Here is a 22,264-nt window from a genome sequence, read left to right as displayed (position 1 = left end):
AAATAAAAATATTGGTCCTACTTTGAAAAACGTTTATTTTTCGATATATTGACAGGTGGCGTGGTTGTTCATCCACCATCATTAAAAATAAGCGCCACCTATCGCTCGGCGTTGTCAGCTGAATGGAAATTTAAGTGGAAACTCATAACATCATTCTTCTGTTTTTATGGTGCCCTGACTTTGTTTTTAAACTTCCAGACATCCCCTCTTCTTTAGCTCCTCCACCCTGTCCTCCCCTACCTACCAAGGCGAAGAAGGAGACGTAAAGATGTCGAAATTGCATCCCTCCAGTTGGGTTTCAATTTTCGCCCACGTCACAATCACCATTCCCTCCACACAACACGTTTTTCAATTTCCTGACCTGTTGGGTTTGATTCTTTGCTCGATAAATTACGACCCTCTGGGTGAAGCGTTAGCTGAGGGATGTAGAATTAGATCGGGTGTAAGCTATAAAACACAATGCGAACATAAAGCCCCCGGGCACGAAAAAATTCATTAAAGTCCGACCCTAGAAGATGGGAAGCGAAAAGAAACATTAACTGTCCACCTTCTAAGAGGTTTCAGCACGACAGGTGGTGTCCCAAAGAAACCACAGCGGATTGTGGAAGAAAGAAATATTGCGGTACTCCATCTTCGCAATATTTTGAACAGGAAAGACAGAAAGAATAAAATTGGAAGAGAAGAAGGAAACAAACTCTGAAGTTGGAAGAAATTGCGATCTCAAACATCAGGCCTTAAATTTTTAATTAAAAATTTGATTGAAAATGTACTGCGTGGTTATTTCCAAAAAAATAATGCGGCGGCTTATAAGAATAAGTTATATAGGTGAGAAGAATCAGAAATGGAATTCATAATTGTAATGTTACCATTAAATTATTTTAAATCTTTAATTAATTTTATTAATTTCACTGATATTTATAAACTATTCGTGGAATTATTATTAAAATTTTTAATAATTTAATAATATTAATTGTTAATAATATAATAAGATGGAAATAAGAACACTTTTTTGGCGTTTAAGAAATTGAGGCTGTTTGTGAAGGGGAAGGTTTCTCAAACTGCAAGGTTGTTGTAGTAGGGTTTTAGGAGCATTTGGCGACTAAGGCCATATTGCTCCGTGTATACTGTCTGTAAACTGAGTGTGTTTTGTGGTAGATTTTCTCTTTGCTGGATGAAAAACCATGCTACTCTTGCCTGAGACCTACTAACTCAGCCACATTGTAAAACAAGCCTATAAAAATTCCTCAAGTCATCGACGGGACTCGAACTCAGGTCTTTTCCACCCGGTGTGAGGAGAACAGCGATTCTACCAACTGTGCTACATTGAGAGTAACTGGAAGGTGGGGTTGAGTGGGAGAAAGAACTGATCCTTGGGGAACACCAGTATTAGCGGAGAAGTAAGAAACAGAACCATCTTCCATTGCAGGTGATGGAAGATGTCTATATTTTAACTTCTGGTCATTCCTCTGTCGCAGCGAGAGAGTTATTTTTAAACAACACTGGAGCATCCGCCTTATAGGGCGGATTTGGCACCGTACTACTTTATATAATAATAAATGATTTAAAAAATAATTCTCGTCTCTTTTTAGCCAAATCTTGACCCAAAAGGGCCTTCTGTAAAGAAGAGAGAGAGGACACAAAGTATTGAGGCATTTAAAGGGACTGGACGACCAACTGCATTTTAAAATTTCATCCTATATCATTTGTTGGTACAGTCCCTTTAGTGTCCCAATACTTTTTTTAACAAGTGTATTTTAATTTCTTAATTATGTTGGAGAAATGAATGCAGGTAGTTGATATTTTCTCAATTACCTTTGTACCCTCTTATTTATACGCTGGTATTCCACAATGGTTTTAAAATGCACACACAAACACGAGCACACACACACAACCCACTATAATAATTCCGCCTTATCTGAACGTTTGCACGCCGGCCCTTTTATTGCTCGTGCAGAAACCACTAAATAATAGCAGACGCCACAGTTCTTTACAGAAACGCGTGCTTATCAAGATTTACTCGCGAGTTTTGCGTCTGGGTGGCAGGAACTTGCGAGGGCCGGCTCCCTACCCCCCTAGTTTGGTCAATGTTAAAGGTAATAATTAAGAACCGAAGTTGGAAATTTTCAAACAGCCAGTTCGTTGTAAACGGAAACGCATTGGCGTTCCTGGGTCCGAATGGTGAAGTAAAGTACGATTATGGCCTTCCTTTCAAGCATGTTCAAAGGCTACAACAATAATGAGGGAGGAAGGAATTTATACTCCCTTATCTATAAAGACTTTTGCTGTTACACATAAACAAAAAAAAAAAAAACAAGAAAAGCAGGAAATTATTAGTAAAAATCCCCATTGTTCTCCTTTCATTGTTTTTGTGTAGACAGAAGAAATTTGCTTTATTTTGGGCAAGAAAGTTGTGAATACCTGACAAAGTTACCAATAATTATTATCAGGCAGTGTATGTCTTCGTTTAGCATGTAAAGACTCTATAAAGATTTTTTGATGTGAAAACATCTATAGCGGTACGTAACAATGGAATGTAACGGAAATTCGAGACGGATGTGTATTGTTGTAGTCAAATATTTGTATTGTTGCAATCACGCATCATTCGTATCATATCGAAACCGAAGTGTATTGTTGTTGTCAAATATTAGTATTGTTGCAATCGTACTTCCTGTGTAGGCATCATTATGCCTTTTTGATGTGAAAATATTTTAGCAACAGCTAACAATGACAATGGAATGTAACGAAAGTGTGAAAAACGTGAGACGGATGCGTATTGTTGTGGTTAAATATTCGTATTGTTGCAATCATACTTCCTGCGTAGGCATCATTATGACTTTTTGATGTGAAAGCATCTTTAGCAGTGATGCAATGGAATGTAACGGAAATGTGACACGGATGTGTATTGTTGTGGTCAAATATTTGTATTGTTGCAATCGTACTTCCTGTTTAAGCATCATTATGCCTTTTTTATGTGAAAACATCTTTAGCAGCACCTAACAATGACAATGGAATGTAACGGAAGTGTAACGGAAATGTGAGACGGGTGCGTTTTGCTGTGGTCAAATATTTATATTGTTGCAATCATAGTTCCTGCGTAGGCATCATTATGACTTTTTAATGTGAAAGCATCTTTAGCAGTGATTCAATGGAATGTAACGGAAATGTGACACGGATCTGTATTTTTGTGGTCAAATATTTGTAGTGTTGCAATCGTACTTCCTGTGCAAGGATTATTATGCCTTTTTGATGTGAAAACATGTTTAGCGGCACCTAAGAGTGGAATGTAACGGAAGTGTAACGGAAATGTGAGACGGATGTGTGTTGTTGTGGTTAAATATTTGTATTGTTGCAACCATACTTCCTACTTATAGGAAGTATGATTGCAACAATACAGTGAATACAACAATATTTGTGTACCCTGTGCGTACAGGGTACAGAATATTTGCATTTCCGTTACATTCCATTGTTAAGTACCCCTGTAGATGTTTTCATATAAAAAAACTTTACAGTGTTACACGCTGAAACATTAGTAACTTCGTCATGTATTTATAACTTTCTTTCCTAAAATAAAGCAGATTTATCTGTCAACACAGAATCCATGAAAAAAAGAACAATGTGGATTTTTGTTAGGACTGCAGGAAGTGTAATTGCAACAATACAAATATCTGACCACAACACATTTCCGTTACATTTTTCGTTACACTTCCGTTTTATGTTTTCACAAAAAACATCTTTCGTGCGTACAGGGTACACGCGCTTTAATTGTTTTTGAATAAGAAATAACCCAGCCGCTTTTATGTGATTATTTTGGTTATCTCTCGGTTCCAAACCAGTTCGAACACGTGCTTCAAACAGCCAACATCGCTTCATATTTCAGCTGCAAACAGGGGGCCAAAGTGATTTTACACATAAATAATTTTTTTATTTAAATATTTCGATTAGATAGTCTGAAAAGACGTTTAGCGAATCTTCTGCCATCCCTTGGTGAAGAAAACACGAATGAATCAGAAATAAATAAAAACAGCAACTTTGTATGAAGTCCGTGGGCAATGAAAGCAGTTCAGAAATCTGGGAGTACCCGAGGGAAAATCTTACGTTACTGTAGGACATCAACTATGGAGAAACTGAAAAGGCAGAGCATATAAAGGATCGATTTGCTTGGATATAAACATTTCGAAGAAACGTAATACCTCTGAATTATTCCTTGGAACGTCTGAAGGGTATGTGCTCAGATTTCTTTGGGGAAATCAGCCATATTCCATTCTGTTGATTCCAAACTTTCGAATTCCATTCAAGTGCTGTTTGTCTGGTTGGAATGTTCGGAATTTAAAAAAAAAAACAGCTTTTGTCTTCCGGTCACAATGACCAAAATGGATTTAAGAGAGTGGTTGTCTTTAATTTTCAGCAATTCCACTAATTCACCTGGTAAAGGATCCTCGAATCTCCTAGGATTCTAGAATATTTCGGGTCCTAGAATCTCCCTGATTTTAGAATAACGAACATTTTCCATCAGATGACGTCAGCGTCTCAAGAGACCAAAACAGATTCAAGAGAGTGGTTCTTTAATTTTCAATAATTCCACTAATTCGCCTGGTGAAGCCTTTGGATCCTTGAATTCCCCTGATTTCAGAATAACGAACATCAGAAGACATCATCGTCCCTCGTCAGTTCGTTGATGTCCTCTGCTTTTCCCAGGCGAATCTTCTGCCTTTGATGATTCTACCGACGTCCTCTATCTTTTATGTCCACAAGAATCCAGGAAAGAAAGAAGATAATGCATATTTGTCAACCACGTAGATGTACACTGCAGTGTCTAAGATATAAATTCTAAATAATATTTCTCAGTCTGTTAAGGTTTAGAATTTTCTTTAGGTCTTTTATGATGTCTAGTTATTTGGAACTCAATTTCGTAGTCATGGTACTACTCAGGTACTACGTGTGGAGTTCAATGTTTCTTGCCACTGTAATTCAATTATCTACCACTCCTTGCTTTTAGATAACCTTGTTGAGTACAGTTCCAACTTTGGTCATAACCAGAACTGTTTTTTCATTTGGTGATGTTCTACTTAGGATCCAAGAAGCCCTGACTTTGTGTATTTATCGTGTAGAGTTCAGTGTTTCTTGCAACTGTAATTCTATTATCTACCACTCCTTGCTTTTAGTTAACCTTGTTGAGGACAGTTGCAACTTTCTTGATAACCAGGACTGTTTTTTATTTGCTGATGTTCTGACTTGATGCTATTGACTCCAACTTCTTCGAAAGTATAATGGTTCCCGCTTGGGAAACATGGGTTTATTTAAATACGTATAGGGTGTCCCAAAAGGATACACGTTCAAACGATTCCTTCTGCGATTATCTGATTCGTCACTAGATGTCAGTATCTGATGGTTGCGATTTTTGTGGCTAACGTTGAACTTTGGCCATCTTCTAAGACACAAAACAAACACGTTTGGTCTTCTCATCTTCATGCAAACATTAGTAACCAAACACGCTCCAATATTCGATAGAAATATCGAGTTACAAGATGGCCATTTTATAGAATGGTGTAGCGTCGTGTGATAAATAGGGAGGTGGAGTGTGCTTGGCCTCACGACACCGCTGGTCGACAGCGAAGCCAACTCCGCAGAGGCGAACGCCAGCTCTCCAGCATTACTGTCGACTCCAATTCATCAGCTGCAGATACCGTTTTATCGACCGGCGTTCTACGGTGCGCGCGACATCCCCCTCACGTGCGCTGGACAGAACCGATGGCGTGACGTCACTTCCGGCACCAGAGCGGAGAAAGAGGCCGTTCGAAAGAGAGGAACCCGCGTCACTGCTGTTCGGCTTTCTCGCTGAGAAGTTCCCGATTCCGATTTCGCAATCTGCGAGGAGTTCACGTCACGGATCCCGGATATTCCTTGAGATGACGCGCACAGTGATTCATTTCTTCAGTTTGCCGGTCGCCCAAAGAGCGATGTGTGCCATCAGAACATTACAACAACGGATATAACTGGCGTCTCCTCGTGTGGCATGCGTCTCTGCCCTGTCTCCGGTTGACATTCCAGTGTGTTTGCCGTAAGAAAATCCTCGAAGATGCGCTCTTTGGCAGCGTTTGGGACTCGTGGATTCCTTCCGAGATGTGTTTATGGATGGAAAAGGCAACAGCTGGTTCTGTACGTCACTCTGCTCATGGTGCAGACAGCTGGTAAGTGCAACTCTGCTACTGCAAGCACTGGGGGCTGGCTCTAGATTATTGGTCTTCTAGAAAGTGGTAGATCGTGTAGGAAGTTTCCAAGAAAGATTCAAATCGGAGGAATTAATTTCGTGTAACTCCTCCTTACTGAATCCACTTTATGGTACTTCCTGATTAAAATATTTTTCAAATAACTGTGATTTAAACAATTTTTAAAATGTTCTGTTGAATTTATGTTTCTTGCTCTTCCTTCAATATCTTCGGGATTGTTAAGGTCTGGACAGATGTTTAAATTTAATATTACTAAGTCTGGTCCATAAGTATCTCCTGTTGTTGGCCATTGGGTCCTATAGAGGTAAAAACAAATTAATGACAGTTATTTCTTCGTAGCACCTAATGAGACCTTAAAAATCTGAGTTCTAGGATTATCACAGTTCAATGAACTCTGCGAACCAGTTACCATTACTCCAAAGATTTCTTTTCCAGATATTAATAAGGAAGGCCGAATATTATGGTGCCTTTTTGTAAACAGAAGGCATTGGAATTAAAATCCAGATAATGGGTTGAGTGCTCACGATTTCGAAGCATAGATTTCCCATTCATGTTTTGATGGACATAGTCCTCATGGACTGCCTAGTCAGCTGAAATAGTTTCGGTTTATTAAGTTTCGTAGTCAGATAAACCAGAAGTGTGTCTTCTTAATGATTTTGACCTCCTTAGATGATGGAGCATCGGCTATGGTACTTCAATCAAAATTTTGGAGGATGGAGGAATATGGAGGAAGGATGGTAGAGGGCGTTACTGGAATTTCACTGTTGGAAGGCCCTTAAATTTTTGTTGAAACTGTGGCTTCGATGTGATGAAGTCCTCATGGACTGCCTAATCTGCTGGAATAGTTTTGGTTTTTGAAGGCTTCGTAGCCAGATAAACCAAACGTGCGGCTTCTTGGTGATTCTGACCTCTTAGATGCTGGAACATCGGCTACGGTAATTCAATTTTAATTTTAGAGGAGCGAGAGGATTGGTTTCCGTAGCCGATGTTCCAGCATCTAAGAGGTCAGAATCACCAAGAATCACCCTCTAACAAAAGGGGGGTATTGTAGATGGCCTTACTGGGATTTCATCGTTGGAAGGCTCCTTAAATTTGTGAAGGAACAAGTGACAAACCGAAGACATTTCTGCAAGTTGTATCTCTCTAAAGTTATGGGACATCCAATAATGAATTCTATCTTTGATGATTAAGAATGTAACTGTTTTGGATCTGTGATGTTTCTGGTTCCCTGAGGACTTGCGAGCAATTGGTTTTTAATATCCCAACTCCTAACTTTTAAACCATTCAGGACATAATTTATGACATAATTTCTTTCAGCTCTGCAGAGATGACCACGTGCTTTTTATGAGTGTGGTTTTAATGCTTACAGAGCTATAAGAGGGTGGGGAGGGTCGAAATGTATGAGTTATAGTTTGCGTGCCATAAATGGCATTCTTTATGTCTTTGCACGTTTATCCACGATAACTGTATTGTGTTTCATCTCACGACATGCAAAGGGTGGTTAATATCACTAAGCCACGCGACATGAAAGCATCCAGGAGTTCCTTTCGGAGACCGATCGCAAAGATTACCAATAATCACAAACACACGCGCACATACTTACAGAAAGCGTAATAAATATTTCCAGTTTGCAGTCTTTAAGTTAACTTACTTCTTTTATGGATTTTAGAACGTCTTAACATTAAGTTAAATTCTTTTATTGAATAAATGTCCGTTAGTTCTTTCCAGGAAGGAAAGAAAGATAAGAAAACATTAGTAACTGGAACATTAAGTTGATGTAACTGGCACGAAGCCTACGAAATCTTAAATCTCTTTACAATTTGATTCAAAAGTTACTGTCTTTGGAGAGCGTGGATAGAGTGCTTTTTTTTCTGCAAGAATATGTCTTCTTTTTCTTCTGGGTCTTAGAATTCTCGATGATGTTCCACCAATAAGCAATCCCAGAAGTCAATGTTCTCTAGACAGAATTTTTCCATAATCAGTTAGGTCATCCAGTTGTTTTTACGTTGGATTGGTTCCAATTTAAATGTAAAACTGTCTTTGGGATTTCAAGAGGAATTCTAAGGTCCAATTCTAAGGATAAAGGGCAAACGTCACAGTTACGTTTTCAAATGGAAGTTTTATCTTCACTTGGGCAGTTCGCTTAGAAAAAACACATTATCCATAGATCCATAAGCGTTCTCTAATAGAGACCACTCACAGTTGATGAGAAGCCAGTCAAGTTTCATTCTGGTGGTGTCTCAGATTTTTAAATATATAGCGGTATTGTTGTTGCTGTTGTAGGGTTTTAGGAGCATCAGCGACCAAGGCCATATTGCTCCGTTTATACTGTTTGTAAATTGCCGGTGTTCTGAGGTCCATTTTCTGTTTGCTGGATGAAAAACCTGAGTTTCCGGGAGAAAAAATCATGTTATCCTTGCCTGAGAACGCCTAATTCAGCCAGTTAAAAAGGCCCATAAAATTCTATGTGGTGTAGGGAGGACGGCGATTCTACCAACTGTGCTACCCACGAATTTGCTGATGATTGAACATTGCATTGTACCGTCCAGTTTGCCAAACCCTGCCATGCACAAACAGATTGAACTACTCGGATATCCACCACTAACTCCTTAAATGTTGATCTCCAGGTAATTCTTCAATGGGGAAAGATAACTTAGTTGATTTCAATCCTACTAAAACACATTCGTTTTGCAAAAAGGATTCTTCTGTTCCTGCGTTCTTCTTCGAAGAGACTCAGACGTCTAGATTGTCAAACCCTGCCTTGCACAAACAAGTTGAACTACTCGAATATCCATCACCAACTCCCTAAATGTTGATCTCCAGGTAATTCTCCAATGGGGCAAAGATAACTTAGTTAACTTCAATCCTTCTGAAACTCAGTCGTCTTGCAAAAAAGGATTCTTCTGCTCCTGTGTTCTTCTTCGAGGAGACGCAGGCTTCTAGACAAGATCCCATATCTCTGTTGAGGATTGTTCTTTTTCTTCTAAGCAGCTGTTCACTCTGTACAAATCCCAAATCCGCCCTACCATGGAATATTGTTCTCACATCTGGGGCGGTGCCCCCAAAGGGGACATTAATGACCCAGCTCTAACATAGTTTCTTTCTCATAGACGTTTTTGATGCTTGCCTTTTCAACTGGTACTTCCATGGACACCGATCTTCTGAATTGGCTCCTCTTAATTCCTGCTCTCGCTTTCAAACCACTCCGAACACGTGCTGCAACCAGTCAAAAATACTTTTATTGTCCAACTTCAATCTGACCAAGCCAATTTTTCTTCTTACTCATTTATTCCTTCAACTGGAATACTTGAGGAAGTTCTGCCTTCCTTCCCACGTCTTCCTGAAAATTACAATCTACAGAAATTAAAGTCAAGTATGTCCTCGAACTTACAGACTCAATATAATGACGCCTCACAGCCTTAGTTGCTTTGTAATATTCACAGTGGATACAGATAAATTGGCCCACGAGTGTATCGACTGTAGACCAAGTACAAACTTCTTCTGTCCATTATATCCAAAACCAATTGTAGTTCTTTTATACTCCACCAGACGGCATTTACCTGTGAGATTCGACCCTAATATTCGAATAAAAATAATTTTCTGTGGCAATTATAAAGAGTTATTGGATAATAAATATTTAATGGCGTTTTATCATATTACTAATTATTAAAATAAATAAATAATTGCCTTAATTAATTTGTGAAATTATAATCATTTTAAAGGCCTGCAAAAGTTTTATATAATTTAAAATATTTAAATTTTGATGATTGACGGGGATCAATTGGGATTCCAGTACTACTCACAAGATTCCTCACTAATTCCATCATGTCCCAGCTGTGGAGAAGCATTTATACAGAAAAAATCCCGGGACTGAAAAAAAAGGCTCGTTTTCTTTTTTTCTGTTTTTCTCTAAAAGCCAGACTTCGTTTTACTATTTTTAAATATTTCAGTTACGTTTTCAACTCAGCGAATTAGAAAACATTTTTGTTAGATGGTGACTTTTTTTTGTCTACTACTGTACATAATTTACATTAAGCATCGAATACACTACCTTACCAGTGTACGTTCTGCCACGCAACCAGATAATGGGTTTATTTGTCCTCTTTCATCGCATCTGGGAAATATAATGATGTTTTCTCTCTTTTTTCCTTTTCCATTGCGGAGACACGTTGGGATGAGCCAGTTCCTTCCATAAAATATTCAACTCCTTAGATATTCTCATAACTGAGAGGATGTTCAAAGCGAGATGCTCAGATTCTTCTATTGTGTTCCTCAAATATGTTCTTAATATTTAATTAGAGGGTTCTGGTAGAGTCTTAATTTAACTCTCATTTCCACTTCATCCATCTGTGAAGAAAGCACTTTAGAAATAAAAGGAATTCGAAACTAGAATTAGGTGGAAGAGACGGTTGTTTCTTCTGTTTGTAAAATGGGTGTATACACTGGGTGGCCACTTTATTAGATAGACCTACACTTTTATTGAACCAACTATAATGCCCTTCCCATTAACTAGATCTCTCTATTTGATCTAGGATAAAGGGGAAAGCAGTTGAGCTAACGTCCTTGTGGCACGATTTCGACATCCCATTGAGTCCATCATTAAGATTGTTCTGAGGGCTAGAGGGAGACTCTGTAGAAATTAAAAGCTTTTAAATTCCTTCAGGTCTCAAACAGCGTGCCAAACGAACACAAAAGGATGAGATGCTAAACTATTGGACTGTTCCCCGATTTACGAACAACCGACTTACGAACATTTCGTTCTGTTTTAACCAAAGCTGGATATGATTTGTTGGGCTATTGGTCACTTTCCTTCAACCAGAAAAGTTCGCTAAGCAAAATAATGTTGCCAATTAGAGTCCATCGTACTATACCTTTGCCGAAAGACCTGCCAGTCATTGCAAGTATACACACAACGACAGTAAAACAAAGAATTCGTAGCTCAACCTCATAGCTGCTAAAGTTAAGTCATTTAACATTTTTATTTCAATATTTCAAGAGAAAGGATAAAAACTTGTTTAAACAAGATCAAAATTGTAACCTGTACACGCTACTTTTAAAAATTGGTGTTCTTGTTTCGCAATACATAAAAGCACTCTTTTTATGATTCGCGGGTTTTTAATGAATCCTGGATGTTCTTTTGAAATTTTGATGGCTGAAGTTTTAATTCGTGGAATTTTTCCGATGTGGGAGCCCTGCCAGACAGATCACGTGCCTTTTTTCTCCTAAGCCAGACAGTGCTAAGGAGAAACAATTACTTTTATTCAGTTATTTTGTGTCAATATAGATTATAGTGACTTTATTTTAAATAACCTCCTTAACCACAAAGGTATTATCTTTATTGATGATAGAAAATAAAATGTTAATTAAGGAGCTAGAAAAATAGTGCGCGCTGTATTTTCGTACATTTTCACACTTAAAAATTAAAAATCGTTCAGGACATGGTGTCTGGTGTCTTTAGCCCTATGTTAGGGCTCTGACGTCATAGATATACCATAGCTCATTGTGACATTATGCTGTTTCTGTGGGTACGCAATCTGTGATCTACAGGTGAAGCTACTGGTGTTCAAACTTTAAGGACCGGTCAGATCCTTAAATTTTGCACACCAGTAGCTTCACCTGTAGCTTCTCATAGGAGTGGCCTGGATATGGGAAAAGCATACCAAAGGAACCTCGTGAAGTACAGAAATGATGAACGAAACAACAACGGAAACAAAACGGTACAGAAGGACTTTATTCAAAAATGGCAACATAGCACTGGCAGCCATGATACAGATGCATCACTGCCTAAGATGGAGCAAAGGGAAGTGGTGGTCCCCAGTAGGAGATATGGCCACCCCTAATGCCGATGCACTGCTTGTCCATACTTAGAACAATGTTGTTGATCAGTTCTTGCGAAAACATCGTCCATTCCTCTGTCAGCGCCATCTTCAGCTGATGAACATTTTCTGGTGGGTGTGGACGTGCTGCTAGGCGTCTCCCCTGACCGTCCCATATGTGTTCAATGGGATTTAGATCACGGGTACGGGCAGGCCAATCCATACGAACAATGTCCTCCCTTTCTAAAGCATATCAACAGCTGCAGTGCGATGGGGTGTGGCGTTATCATCCACAAACACGAACTCGGGGCCAATGGAACCTCGGAACAGAGGCAGTAGCGTGCACCGGTTACAATACCGCCTTCCGGTATCTGGAGTTGTGTACGTCCATCCAAGGTAACGCCTCCCCAGACGAGAACACCTCGACCGCCATATCGATCCCTTTCAGTGATGTTTGCGGGGTGATACCGTGTGCCAACCTCTCACCAGATTAGCTGATGTCCAGAATCGCTGCTGAGACTGAATCTACTCTCATCAATAAAGAGTATTTAAGTAAAGATTTTGTGGTTGTAACCTTTAGAAATAGTGTTGGTTCTTAAGTTTTGCACACCAGTGTAATAAGACCGGTGCAGAGCCTTATACTAGTACCTATGAAAAACCTTATACCGGTACTTTGAAGAACCTTATACTGTGCTCCATGTAGGTCCTTGTACTACGATCTGTAAAGAACTTTATCTCTGTACAGATTCTAGCATTAAGGTTTGAGTATATATTTTTATTCTGTGCAGAGTCTGATACTATCCTGCATACTGGTCCTTATACTAGAATCTGTGAAGAACTTTATGCGCTGTACAGATTCTTATACTAGGTAGAATCTGTGTATACGTTCTGTATATATATCCTTATACTAAGATCTGTGCAGAACCTTATACTAGTACCTGTGAAGAACCTTATACTGTGCTCTATGTAGGTCCTTATGCTGTTTCTATGAAGAATTTTATTGCTGTTCAGGTTCTAATACTAGGATCTGCGTATATGCTTTGTATATATCCTTATACTAGGATCTGCGTATATGCTTTGTATATATCCTTATACTAGGATCTGTGTATATGCTTTGTATATATCCTTATACTAGGATCTGCGTATATGCTTTGTATATATCCTTATACTAGGATCTGCGTATATGTTTGTATATATCCTTATACTAGGATCTGCGTATATGCTTTGCATATATCCTTATACTAGGATCGGTGAAGAACTTTATGCGCTGTACAGATTCTTATACTAGGATCTTAGTAGATCCTAGTATAAGTACAATATACCTTTATTCTACACCAACATTAATTTTTGGGAAATCGTACGTGAGGGAACAAAACAGAAAAATAATAATACAAAATAAACTTTTATATTTTATAAGTACTACATAGATTTAGTCTGACGCCATTTTTAGTTCACACGGCCCTTCGTATCTTTAGAAGTATATATTAGCAAATCAGTTAAAGTAGAGTGAATCATTCAAAGGACATTTATCGATGCACAATCTTCTTGAGCTAGATCTACTTTTCTACGAATATCCGTTACGTAGTCTCGTATGAGTTGCAATTATCCGGCCACTGCCTGCCCAGAACACACGAAAATTGCAATTTCTAGAATAGTGCACAATCAGTATGGCCGATGAAACCCAATTCGCCTTATTTAAAGATCTTTATGTAGGACAAACATTCTCCGAGCTGCACTGGGGAATGCATAATGGCAAAGTTCAGGCAAGGCACAACAGGAATACGCAATTAAATCGCAATTAAAGATAGCGTGTCTGACAGGAGAAATTTAGCATGACGTTGAATATTTGCCAGTCTAATTAATATTAATATATTATTAATGCGAAAATACTAATTGATACTGTGGCAGAGAAACAACGAATCCTTCGACAGCGATGGACTGTTTGCTTCTGATCCAAAGGTTCTCTTTTGTTTTTTTGAAAGAGCTCTTGCAATCTATTTTCACGGCTACTGGCAGGCGTGTTGCCTTGTCGGACTAATTCTGGCATCAGAATAATACACGGTGTTCTCGCCTGTTTCACATCCGGTGGCCCTTTGTTAAAAGTAGCCTTTTAAATATCCACTTTGTCACGCCAACTTGGATCGATAGGCTCTGAATTACACTGGCGCCAAGTGCCTCTCTTGATACACCTGCTCAGCCCGCTACTGTAAGAGTTAGGAGTGCTAATCCAATCTTCAAGAAATTCCCAGAAACTACACGAATTTCTTCTTTCTCACTCCTACTATTCTTAGGTTTCATCAATTTTGCGAAAATATTGTTATTTAAATTGCACAAATATTATATCTGTCGAAATGATGGACAGCATTTTAGTAATGAAATTTATTTAGATTTTATATTAAATGAATCGGTTAATTTTCATTTGTGACCTAAAAAATATAATTCCTCGTCTGTAATTCATTATCCAAGGGTCCGATCTGATTTGTTTTCTTCTTTGCATTCACATACTTGAAGTACTCGCGGATAGCACATACCTTCCTTCCAGCGCCGGGTGGAAAAGACCTGAATTCGAATCTCGTTGAAGATGCGAGGAATTTGTGGGCCTCTTTAACAACGTGGCTGAGTTAATCAGTCTCTGCGAAGGTAAGATGATTTTTTCTCCCGTGGTTTTTATCCAGCAAACAAGCGAATCGACCACAGAACACATGCAACTGACAGACATACTGTATGAGGTGCAGTATGGTCTAAGTTGCTGATGCAGCCTAAAATCCTACAAAACACACTTGAAAACCTCCTTGTCTCTCTCTCTTCTTTGCTCTCTTAGTTATTAATTTCGCATGTAAATAAAATTGTCCAGTGTATGGACTTTGCTTAACATTTGCATCTCGAAAAAAATTAAAAACTTTATTTGATCAGGGATGTGCAGCCATTATCAAATAAGAAGAGTCAGAACTACTTTAGGCTAACATTTAGATGTTACAAACTCTAACGATTGTTTTCGAATGACAGTTCTCATTGTGTTTTTGAGGGGGAGAGGAGTTACTTTGCTAAATGACTCTCTCTCCAACGGTCATACCACGTGCTCTCTACTCGGGGCATTTTGCCAAATTGTATTTCAGTGGGACCATGAGCAATGCCGTAAAGTTGGGTCCAAATGGTTGCTTTTATCTGAATAATTGAAAAGAGCTCTATTACTGCGAAACCATAATTACTGTTGTGTTTAGGGCATGTGATCAAACTTTCCAACTCACACACCAGTCGTGATGAACTTTTATCGCTATTTACACATTTAATGACACTCTGGGCACTCGCTATTTGACGTCTGAAAGCCATCTGGTTTCTATGGTGCATTTGATGGCGTTTACGGACCCATAAAACACTCCGTTGTCCGTTAGATGTCTTCCAGTTTCTTGTCATGTTTCCTTTAAGGAGACTCCAGTAATTCCTGGTGGATAAGCAATAAACGGACCGCACTACCAACTGAATTACCAGTCGTCCGGTAATTAACCGGTTTTATAACACAAATGAAACAGGAATTCTTGTTTTATAGATGTACGGGTGCAGGGTGGACGTACCACGCTTGATGTAATAATCAATTTCCGTGAATGATGTATTTACAGCTAGGAAACACAATTAGGGGGACACATAAAAACATTCTGTCCCTTCCGTGTCAGGGTTACATTCCCCCAATTCTCCTCCTCCTACTATCCAACGACCAGCTTCCAGCAGGCGCTTTCCCAAGTTTAATATCTTTAATGTGCTTATAGAGACACTTCATCCTTTGAAAGACTGAGCATGGACTAAACAGTCGATCCATCGTGTGCATCGGATAAAAACTACTTTATTTGAGTAGACTCCCACTGGTTTATACCCCCACCATCATCTGTCCATTTTATTTATAAACAATTACTGGAAATCTTAAAATAAACAGATGGACTTTCTGCAGAAGAAACAACAAAATGTTTGTGAAAGAGTCCTAAAAAATCGAAGATGCCTCACTTATGATATGAGAAAAAAAAAAGGCACGCGCGATTTAGAATTTCAAGAATTTTATTTGTTGCTGCATGCCAAGAAAGATTAGGTCCACGCCACGTAAGGCAACGCAGTAAGCCGATTGCCTAATAAAAGGGGCAGCTAGTTTTCTTCGCAGAGAAAGAGAGAGAGCGTAGATAAACCAGTGTGTACAAGTATTGAACGAACTGCTCACCAGCTTCACTAGCGCCTTATCTCTGTCAGATGTCTGTTTTATTTCGCCTATGTCCACTTCTAAAGCTGCAAAAATAAACAACAAATCCATCTGAAACTTTCCCATGCAGTCAGCCGAATCACAATCGTAATGGAAAAGAGTGAATTGTAATAAAAGTCAACAAAAAACATTTTGTTGTGCGAAGGTGGCCAGCCAATCAGATTAATGTAATTTCAATTTCTGAAATTGGAAGGGCAATTCTCCCAACTCCCAGCTCAATGACCCCTGTGACGCATGTTCTTTTGTCCTTACTGGAGTCGTTTTGGTGGTGGTGGTGGTTGGGGATGAAAATTGGCTGTTCCAACGACTTCTCAGTTGGAAGTTGCCATCTGTCTAGTAAACAGAAGTCTGTTTATTACTAAATGTGATTAATATTACCTTCATGACCAGTCCTCCCTAATTTTAATGCTGTTCCATCTTTAGCGTATACTCCTTCCCGATTTTTCCCTTTATTAGTATTTTAAATTAATGTATATCATTAAGGTTATCTAAATTTATAATTAAAATTTCATATTTTATTATATCTAAAACAATCTGAAGCAGCAATTTATGTTACACGTAAATAATTTTAATTAAATTACATTTTTCTTCCATAAAAATATAACGATCTCTATAAACAATACAGGCTGTTCCATCAATACCACTACTCCCCACTTTGTAGGCTGTTGCTTCTGCTGCTTCTACACCTTACCGGTTTTTAATTTCATATTACATTTTATTGTATATAAATTGTATTACTTAAATTTATATATAAAATATTAACATAAATTTAAAGATGTTACACAGAAATAATTTTCATTAAATTATATTTTCCTTCCATAAAAATATATAAATGCGTATAAACAATATCGGCTGTTCCATTAATATGACTACCCCCCCATTTCGAAGGCTGTTCCTTCTACTGCTTCTACATCTTGTTGGATTTTGATTTCGCATTACAATTTATTATATATCAATTATATTACATAAAATTATGTATTAAATTTTAATTTTTATTATTAAGTTATCTTAAGTGATTTAAAATGCCATAAAAGAATCATTTTCACACTTTTAAAAATAAATATAAGTACAGAACGTAGATGGGTTTTTCGGGAACCATTTTGATTTCGGGAAAGATATTTAAAAATTATGCAGATTCTGCAAGCACAGCGAAAGACAGAAGTCGAGGGAACGTTGCTGTAAGGTTTTATCTAAAAATCCATTCCCATCAATGCTTTATGGTTGCACAATACCACTCAGTGTATCTTATTTCACTAAATCACTACCATCTTCATTGAAAAAACATCCCAAGCTATCAGTCTGTCAGTTCTGAACACGACAAAGTCCAGTAGGGGCCTAAAATTTCTTTTATGACGCTCTTTTTAAACGAAATAGCATGATAATAGACAAAGAGTTGATCACCGATACCACCTTGTTATAGAACAATATTGACACAATGGTGAGGGCTAGACAATGGAGCGCATCAACCACAATGAGCTACCAATAGTGGTTTCCTAAAGCGATAACACCTCTTCTTATAAAACCCTTCAAGTACAGGCAGATAAAGAAAATTTATAGAGGAGGCTTTATAAAGATTGTACCGTTGCTTTTCGCGTATTTTAATGGCATCGTGAGGATAATGACCCACAGTCTGCCAAGAGACCAATAAATATCGCGTATTATTTAAAGTTCTCTGATCGATGCCATAATTATAATCGCACAGTGGACAAAAACAGTCGATGCTATCCATAATGGATTCGTTGATTAATTGGGACATTTTCCGAAACCGCGTTCATTGTTAAAAACGCAGAATATTAATAATCCTTACTAATTAATTCAGAGATAAAGAAATATGAGCTCTGTAAAGGACAGGAAAAATAAAGCAGCTCGTTTAAGCAGGTATGCACTGCATTCTCAAAAGTGTACGTGCACCGATGCATGAGTTCCATGCATTCTTGTTCAAGATGGAAGGGTGATGAGTCTTAGGTGATTATAGATGAACAAGATATCAAAGTTCAAAGCTCCCAATGGTAAAAGGGGTCATTTTGAACAAGAAGGGGATGGCGCTGTCAGTTGTTCTGTGAAGTGGCACTGCTAATTGAGGTTGGTACTAAAAAGTTTTAAAAACGGTTGAGAGACTCAGTCCACCAGTAAAGAGGAGAAGAACTCTGCAACTTTTGCCCTCAGCATGATTGTGATCAGTACCAGAGGGTTCGCGGGGGCAGTACCCTTAATTAATTAAGATTTGTTAGGATGAGCAAGTGTGGAATGTGCTCATGGGTTCATTCCATTGCCAACATCCTCTCTGGAGTTTTCCAAGAAACAAGACCATAACATATGCTAACAAATTACAATTTTAAGAAGGCCATGACGACTTTCCAGCTAATCAAAACGAAGCCATTCAGCTCATTTCACCCTCTCTTCATCTACAAGTTTCTTGACGTATCGCGGATGATTTAAAACGAAATTAAATTTCCCTTCAAAATTAATAAAATACAAAAACTATTCCACACGCTTGTTTCTTCACTGAAAACGAAATTCAGCAGGAGAAAACCGCATGGAAAAGAATAGTTTCTGTGTCAACCCTAACTCAACACCAACAATAGGGAACACTTGAGAAATGTGTCTCGTTCATTTTCTCCTGTTGCTCGTCTTTCCGGCCTTGTGACATCCAAATGAAAAGACGTTTCAACAGTGCAAGGCTCTAGAACACATCTCCAGGGTTTATGCCCTGTAGCAATGATGTTTAGAAGCCGGTCCTTTTCTAAAGAACCAGTTACGTGTTCGACAGTAAGGCAGAAAGCGATAGCATGAATGCTCCTCTTCAATGGCCTGGATCCGAGGATAAATAATACTTTCTTTCTTGCCAACCCTTTTGTGAGAGATATTCTCCGCGTGAAGGGAAATTCTCTATACAGAGATTCTTTGAGCAGGCACACCGTTGTCGACTAGCAAAGTTGCTTTAGCAAAGGTATTTGTTCGAAATAGTGAACTTCCTGGTTGATTCTTTGTCTGGTGGACAGATTAGCATGTTAAATACATATTTAATACACCGGTTTGAAAGAGTGAGAGTATTATTAATAAAATTCAAATTAGCGATCATCTGAATTATCAGAGCGAGTTTTACTTCATTATAAAAGGAAAAGATGGAATTATTCAGGGAGTTTGTTCTGGATTGGTAGATTTTTCTTCAAGAGATGAATGGGGCGGACTACAAATGATTTTTTGGCAGTTCTTTTATCACTATGGTGCCAAGTCGCTCATGCACTTAAACCCCTACAACAACCACAACCGTTTACAGGTGGATAGAAAAGGATTTCGAAGGTAGAGGACTTGGTCTTTGATCAACAAAAAATCTTCCACTTACACACGTCCCTATAATCCTGCCTTTCACCACCTGTCCAGGTTAATCTTAATTATTGATGTCATTTATTCCTCTGTATTAGATCACTGTCCTCTTAATTTTTCGACCTAGTATATTCGATAACAGCCTGGATGGAACAGTGGATTCTGGCGAAGACAAACATCTCGAAAGAATGCTTCCTTTAGGCTGGAGACGTGCAGCTGGCAGATGAAAAAAGAGAAGGAAATCTATTTATAGAGATAAAGGCTTAGTGATGCAGTTCATGACAAATGGCTTCAGTTGTCTTAACCAGGTGCTGCCATCCCTTTCTCATGGCTTCAAGGGAGCAGCTATTTGTTTCTTGCCTTCACAATTATGTCTGGAACTCAAAGTGTCTTCGGTCTTGGAGTTCCTCTTTTGTTTTTCTCCATTTTTTACTTAAAATGTATCCCGCTGCTTCCTTGGATAAATACGACGTAGATTAATAATTCATTCATTTATCACCACTTCAATACAACCCTAAACGAGATTTGTGTCCCACCCGTGGTTTCCTCAGGTTAATTTGCATAATTTAATTTCAAAGTTTAAATTTCGGAATCCATCGGTGTGGAGGTCCACGCTGGAATTGTTGGATAAATACATTCGCTCATACAATCGAAAACAGCTGCATCCTTTGTTGATAAATTACAAAAGGTTTTGGGAGGGACCAATCCACTTCGATTTTGTAAATTAAACAATCAGGGGTGGTGAAAACATCGGTCTTTTTGCTGCTCCAAGAGAGCTTAGCTTGCTCTCTTGGCGCAGATGTTTCTTTTTCTATTGATGCTTGGATGTTATCTTGGTCTCCTGCAATGGGCACACGTTGGCACCATGAACATCGGAATTCCACATTAAGTTGGATTTGCCTGTTAGGAGCGCCCGCTCAGTGCACATATTAACACCCCCACTCCCTCCCCCTAGGAATTTTATGCAGATGCCTAAACAAAGCGTCTCAATTATCACTGCGAGAGCCAGAGGAGGCAAAGGGTTGTCAGGTGTCTGCTAATTGACGAGTTGGCGCGTTCCACGAACGGAATATTTCCAACCTACGGAGTGTTCGCCCTGCAGACACGCGGATGAGTAATTTGCGGTGTCGCACACTGCAAACGGCAAATAAAATCTGAAGGGTAATTCATTTTGCCGACGTCTCTCGCCCGTTCGCCTTCTCTCCCTCTGCAAATACAATTAGGGCATTTACAACGGTAAACAAGCCACCAGAGGGAAACTCAGAGACGCGGTTAAATAATTCAGGAGCTACAAGTGGAATGAGGCAGCGCATCCTCTGTTTCGGTGATGAACCTCACTCATAGGAGAAATCGTTAGCTTGCAACACGCACCGATGGCACGGGATTCGGGTCTTAGTGAAGATGAACGCAGACAGCGTGAAAAAGAGTTGGGAAGAAATGCAATCAGAAGAGCGAGGCCAACTTTGAAATGGGTTGGACGAGCACAAGCGCGCTTTTCAATCGTGTCAGGAAGTATATATTTTTAGGAAAACATTCAGTTTCGCATATTTTCCTACAAAAAACGAAAATTCAAATGGTCTGTGAGCATTTTGAATCTCTGAACAACCTGAGAGATCAATGGAGTTAAGTCCAGGTTGGCTGGTAGATGACCCAGGGAACAGTTCAGCAGGGGTTTGCTGAATTATCCAGTGTGGTGAAGGATCTGCATTCTTCTGCTGAAGACGTCGTTGGTGAAGATCTGAAGGTTAAATCTTGAAAGAAAGCTTGGAAATTAGTCTCATTGTCTCTGTACCTTATTTTTAAGTGTTGTTCGTTGTTCTTCGTAGTGGGGGCAATAGGATGTGGTTCCAGGAGCAGTGAGAGTTTCGCCTTAAGGGCACTATTGGGATATAGGACGTCCTCATGGACGGATAGAACCATTTTCAATGCAGCTTATTTCATGGAAAAGGTGACATCCGGGATGAAAAGTAGGGTGACCTCTCCAGTGAGACTTTGACAGAGGAATGCATCAAAATAATTGACTCGTCAGACCACGTAACCTTTCTCCACTCTGCCATTTGCATACGTTTAATTATCTGCTGACGCTTTTTTTGTCCAGTGGGCATATATATAAATTACAATAATATTAGCGTGGAAGAACATGTCAACAGGGTTTTGATTTAATTCTTGTGGTGTCAATAACGTTGGATGAAAGTATTTATACCATGACAGCTCAGTTTTTCTATAACAGTGTATAGATGTTATCATGAAATAGAAACTCACCATCAGAAATGCACAGAAAGATACTCAGAAGAATAGTACGACCGTTAGACATTCCACTCAAGCATCAACGGGTTTAAGGCATCAACAAGGGTAGGTTGAGCGCTGTATAGACACAAAGGAGTTCCACAGCCCCAGTTTCCATCAGAAAGTGGTGGTATCAGCAAAACGTTTCCACCCCGTAGGCAATGGTCTCTGAAAGCTGTAATTGGTTCATGGAGTAGCAGAAATGTCGGATCTAGGGAGTGACGAATCTTGCCACACCCTGTTCCAATCAGATGGACGGTGTGGAGAATGTCTGTAGATTTTATGTTGCTGGATTGTCCAAATAATGAAGTTCAGAGGAGGTAGGGTTATGGTATGGAGCTGTTTCTGGTAGTATAACCTAGGAC

The 22,264-nt window shown here is 38.9% G+C and overlaps 1 protein-coding gene across 1 annotated transcript in view; it reads left to right on the top strand.

The window, feature by feature from the left end:
- Positions 1-5,793: 5,793 nt before the first annotated feature.
- The window catches only part of LOC150086263 (uncharacterized), a 54,419-nt gene continuing 37,948 nt past the window's right edge, over positions 5,794-22,264 (top strand). Inside the window, exon 1 of the mRNA XM_090373793.1 lies at positions 5,794-6,188. Coding sequence (XP_090229919.1) covers positions 6,077-6,188 — 112 coding nt within the window. The 5' untranslated portion in view covers positions 5,794-6,076. The remainder of the gene's footprint in view (positions 6,189-22,264) is intronic.

The sequence above is a fragment of the Mastigoproctus giganteus genome, chromosome 5 (assembly GCF_048544385.1).
Source record: "Mastigoproctus giganteus isolate SK-2022 chromosome 5, ASM4854438v1, whole genome shotgun sequence".
NCBI classification, from domain to species: Eukaryota; Metazoa; Arthropoda; class Arachnida; order Uropygi; family Thelyphonidae; genus Mastigoproctus; species Mastigoproctus giganteus.
This window is presented reverse-complemented; position numbering and strand designations above follow the sequence as displayed.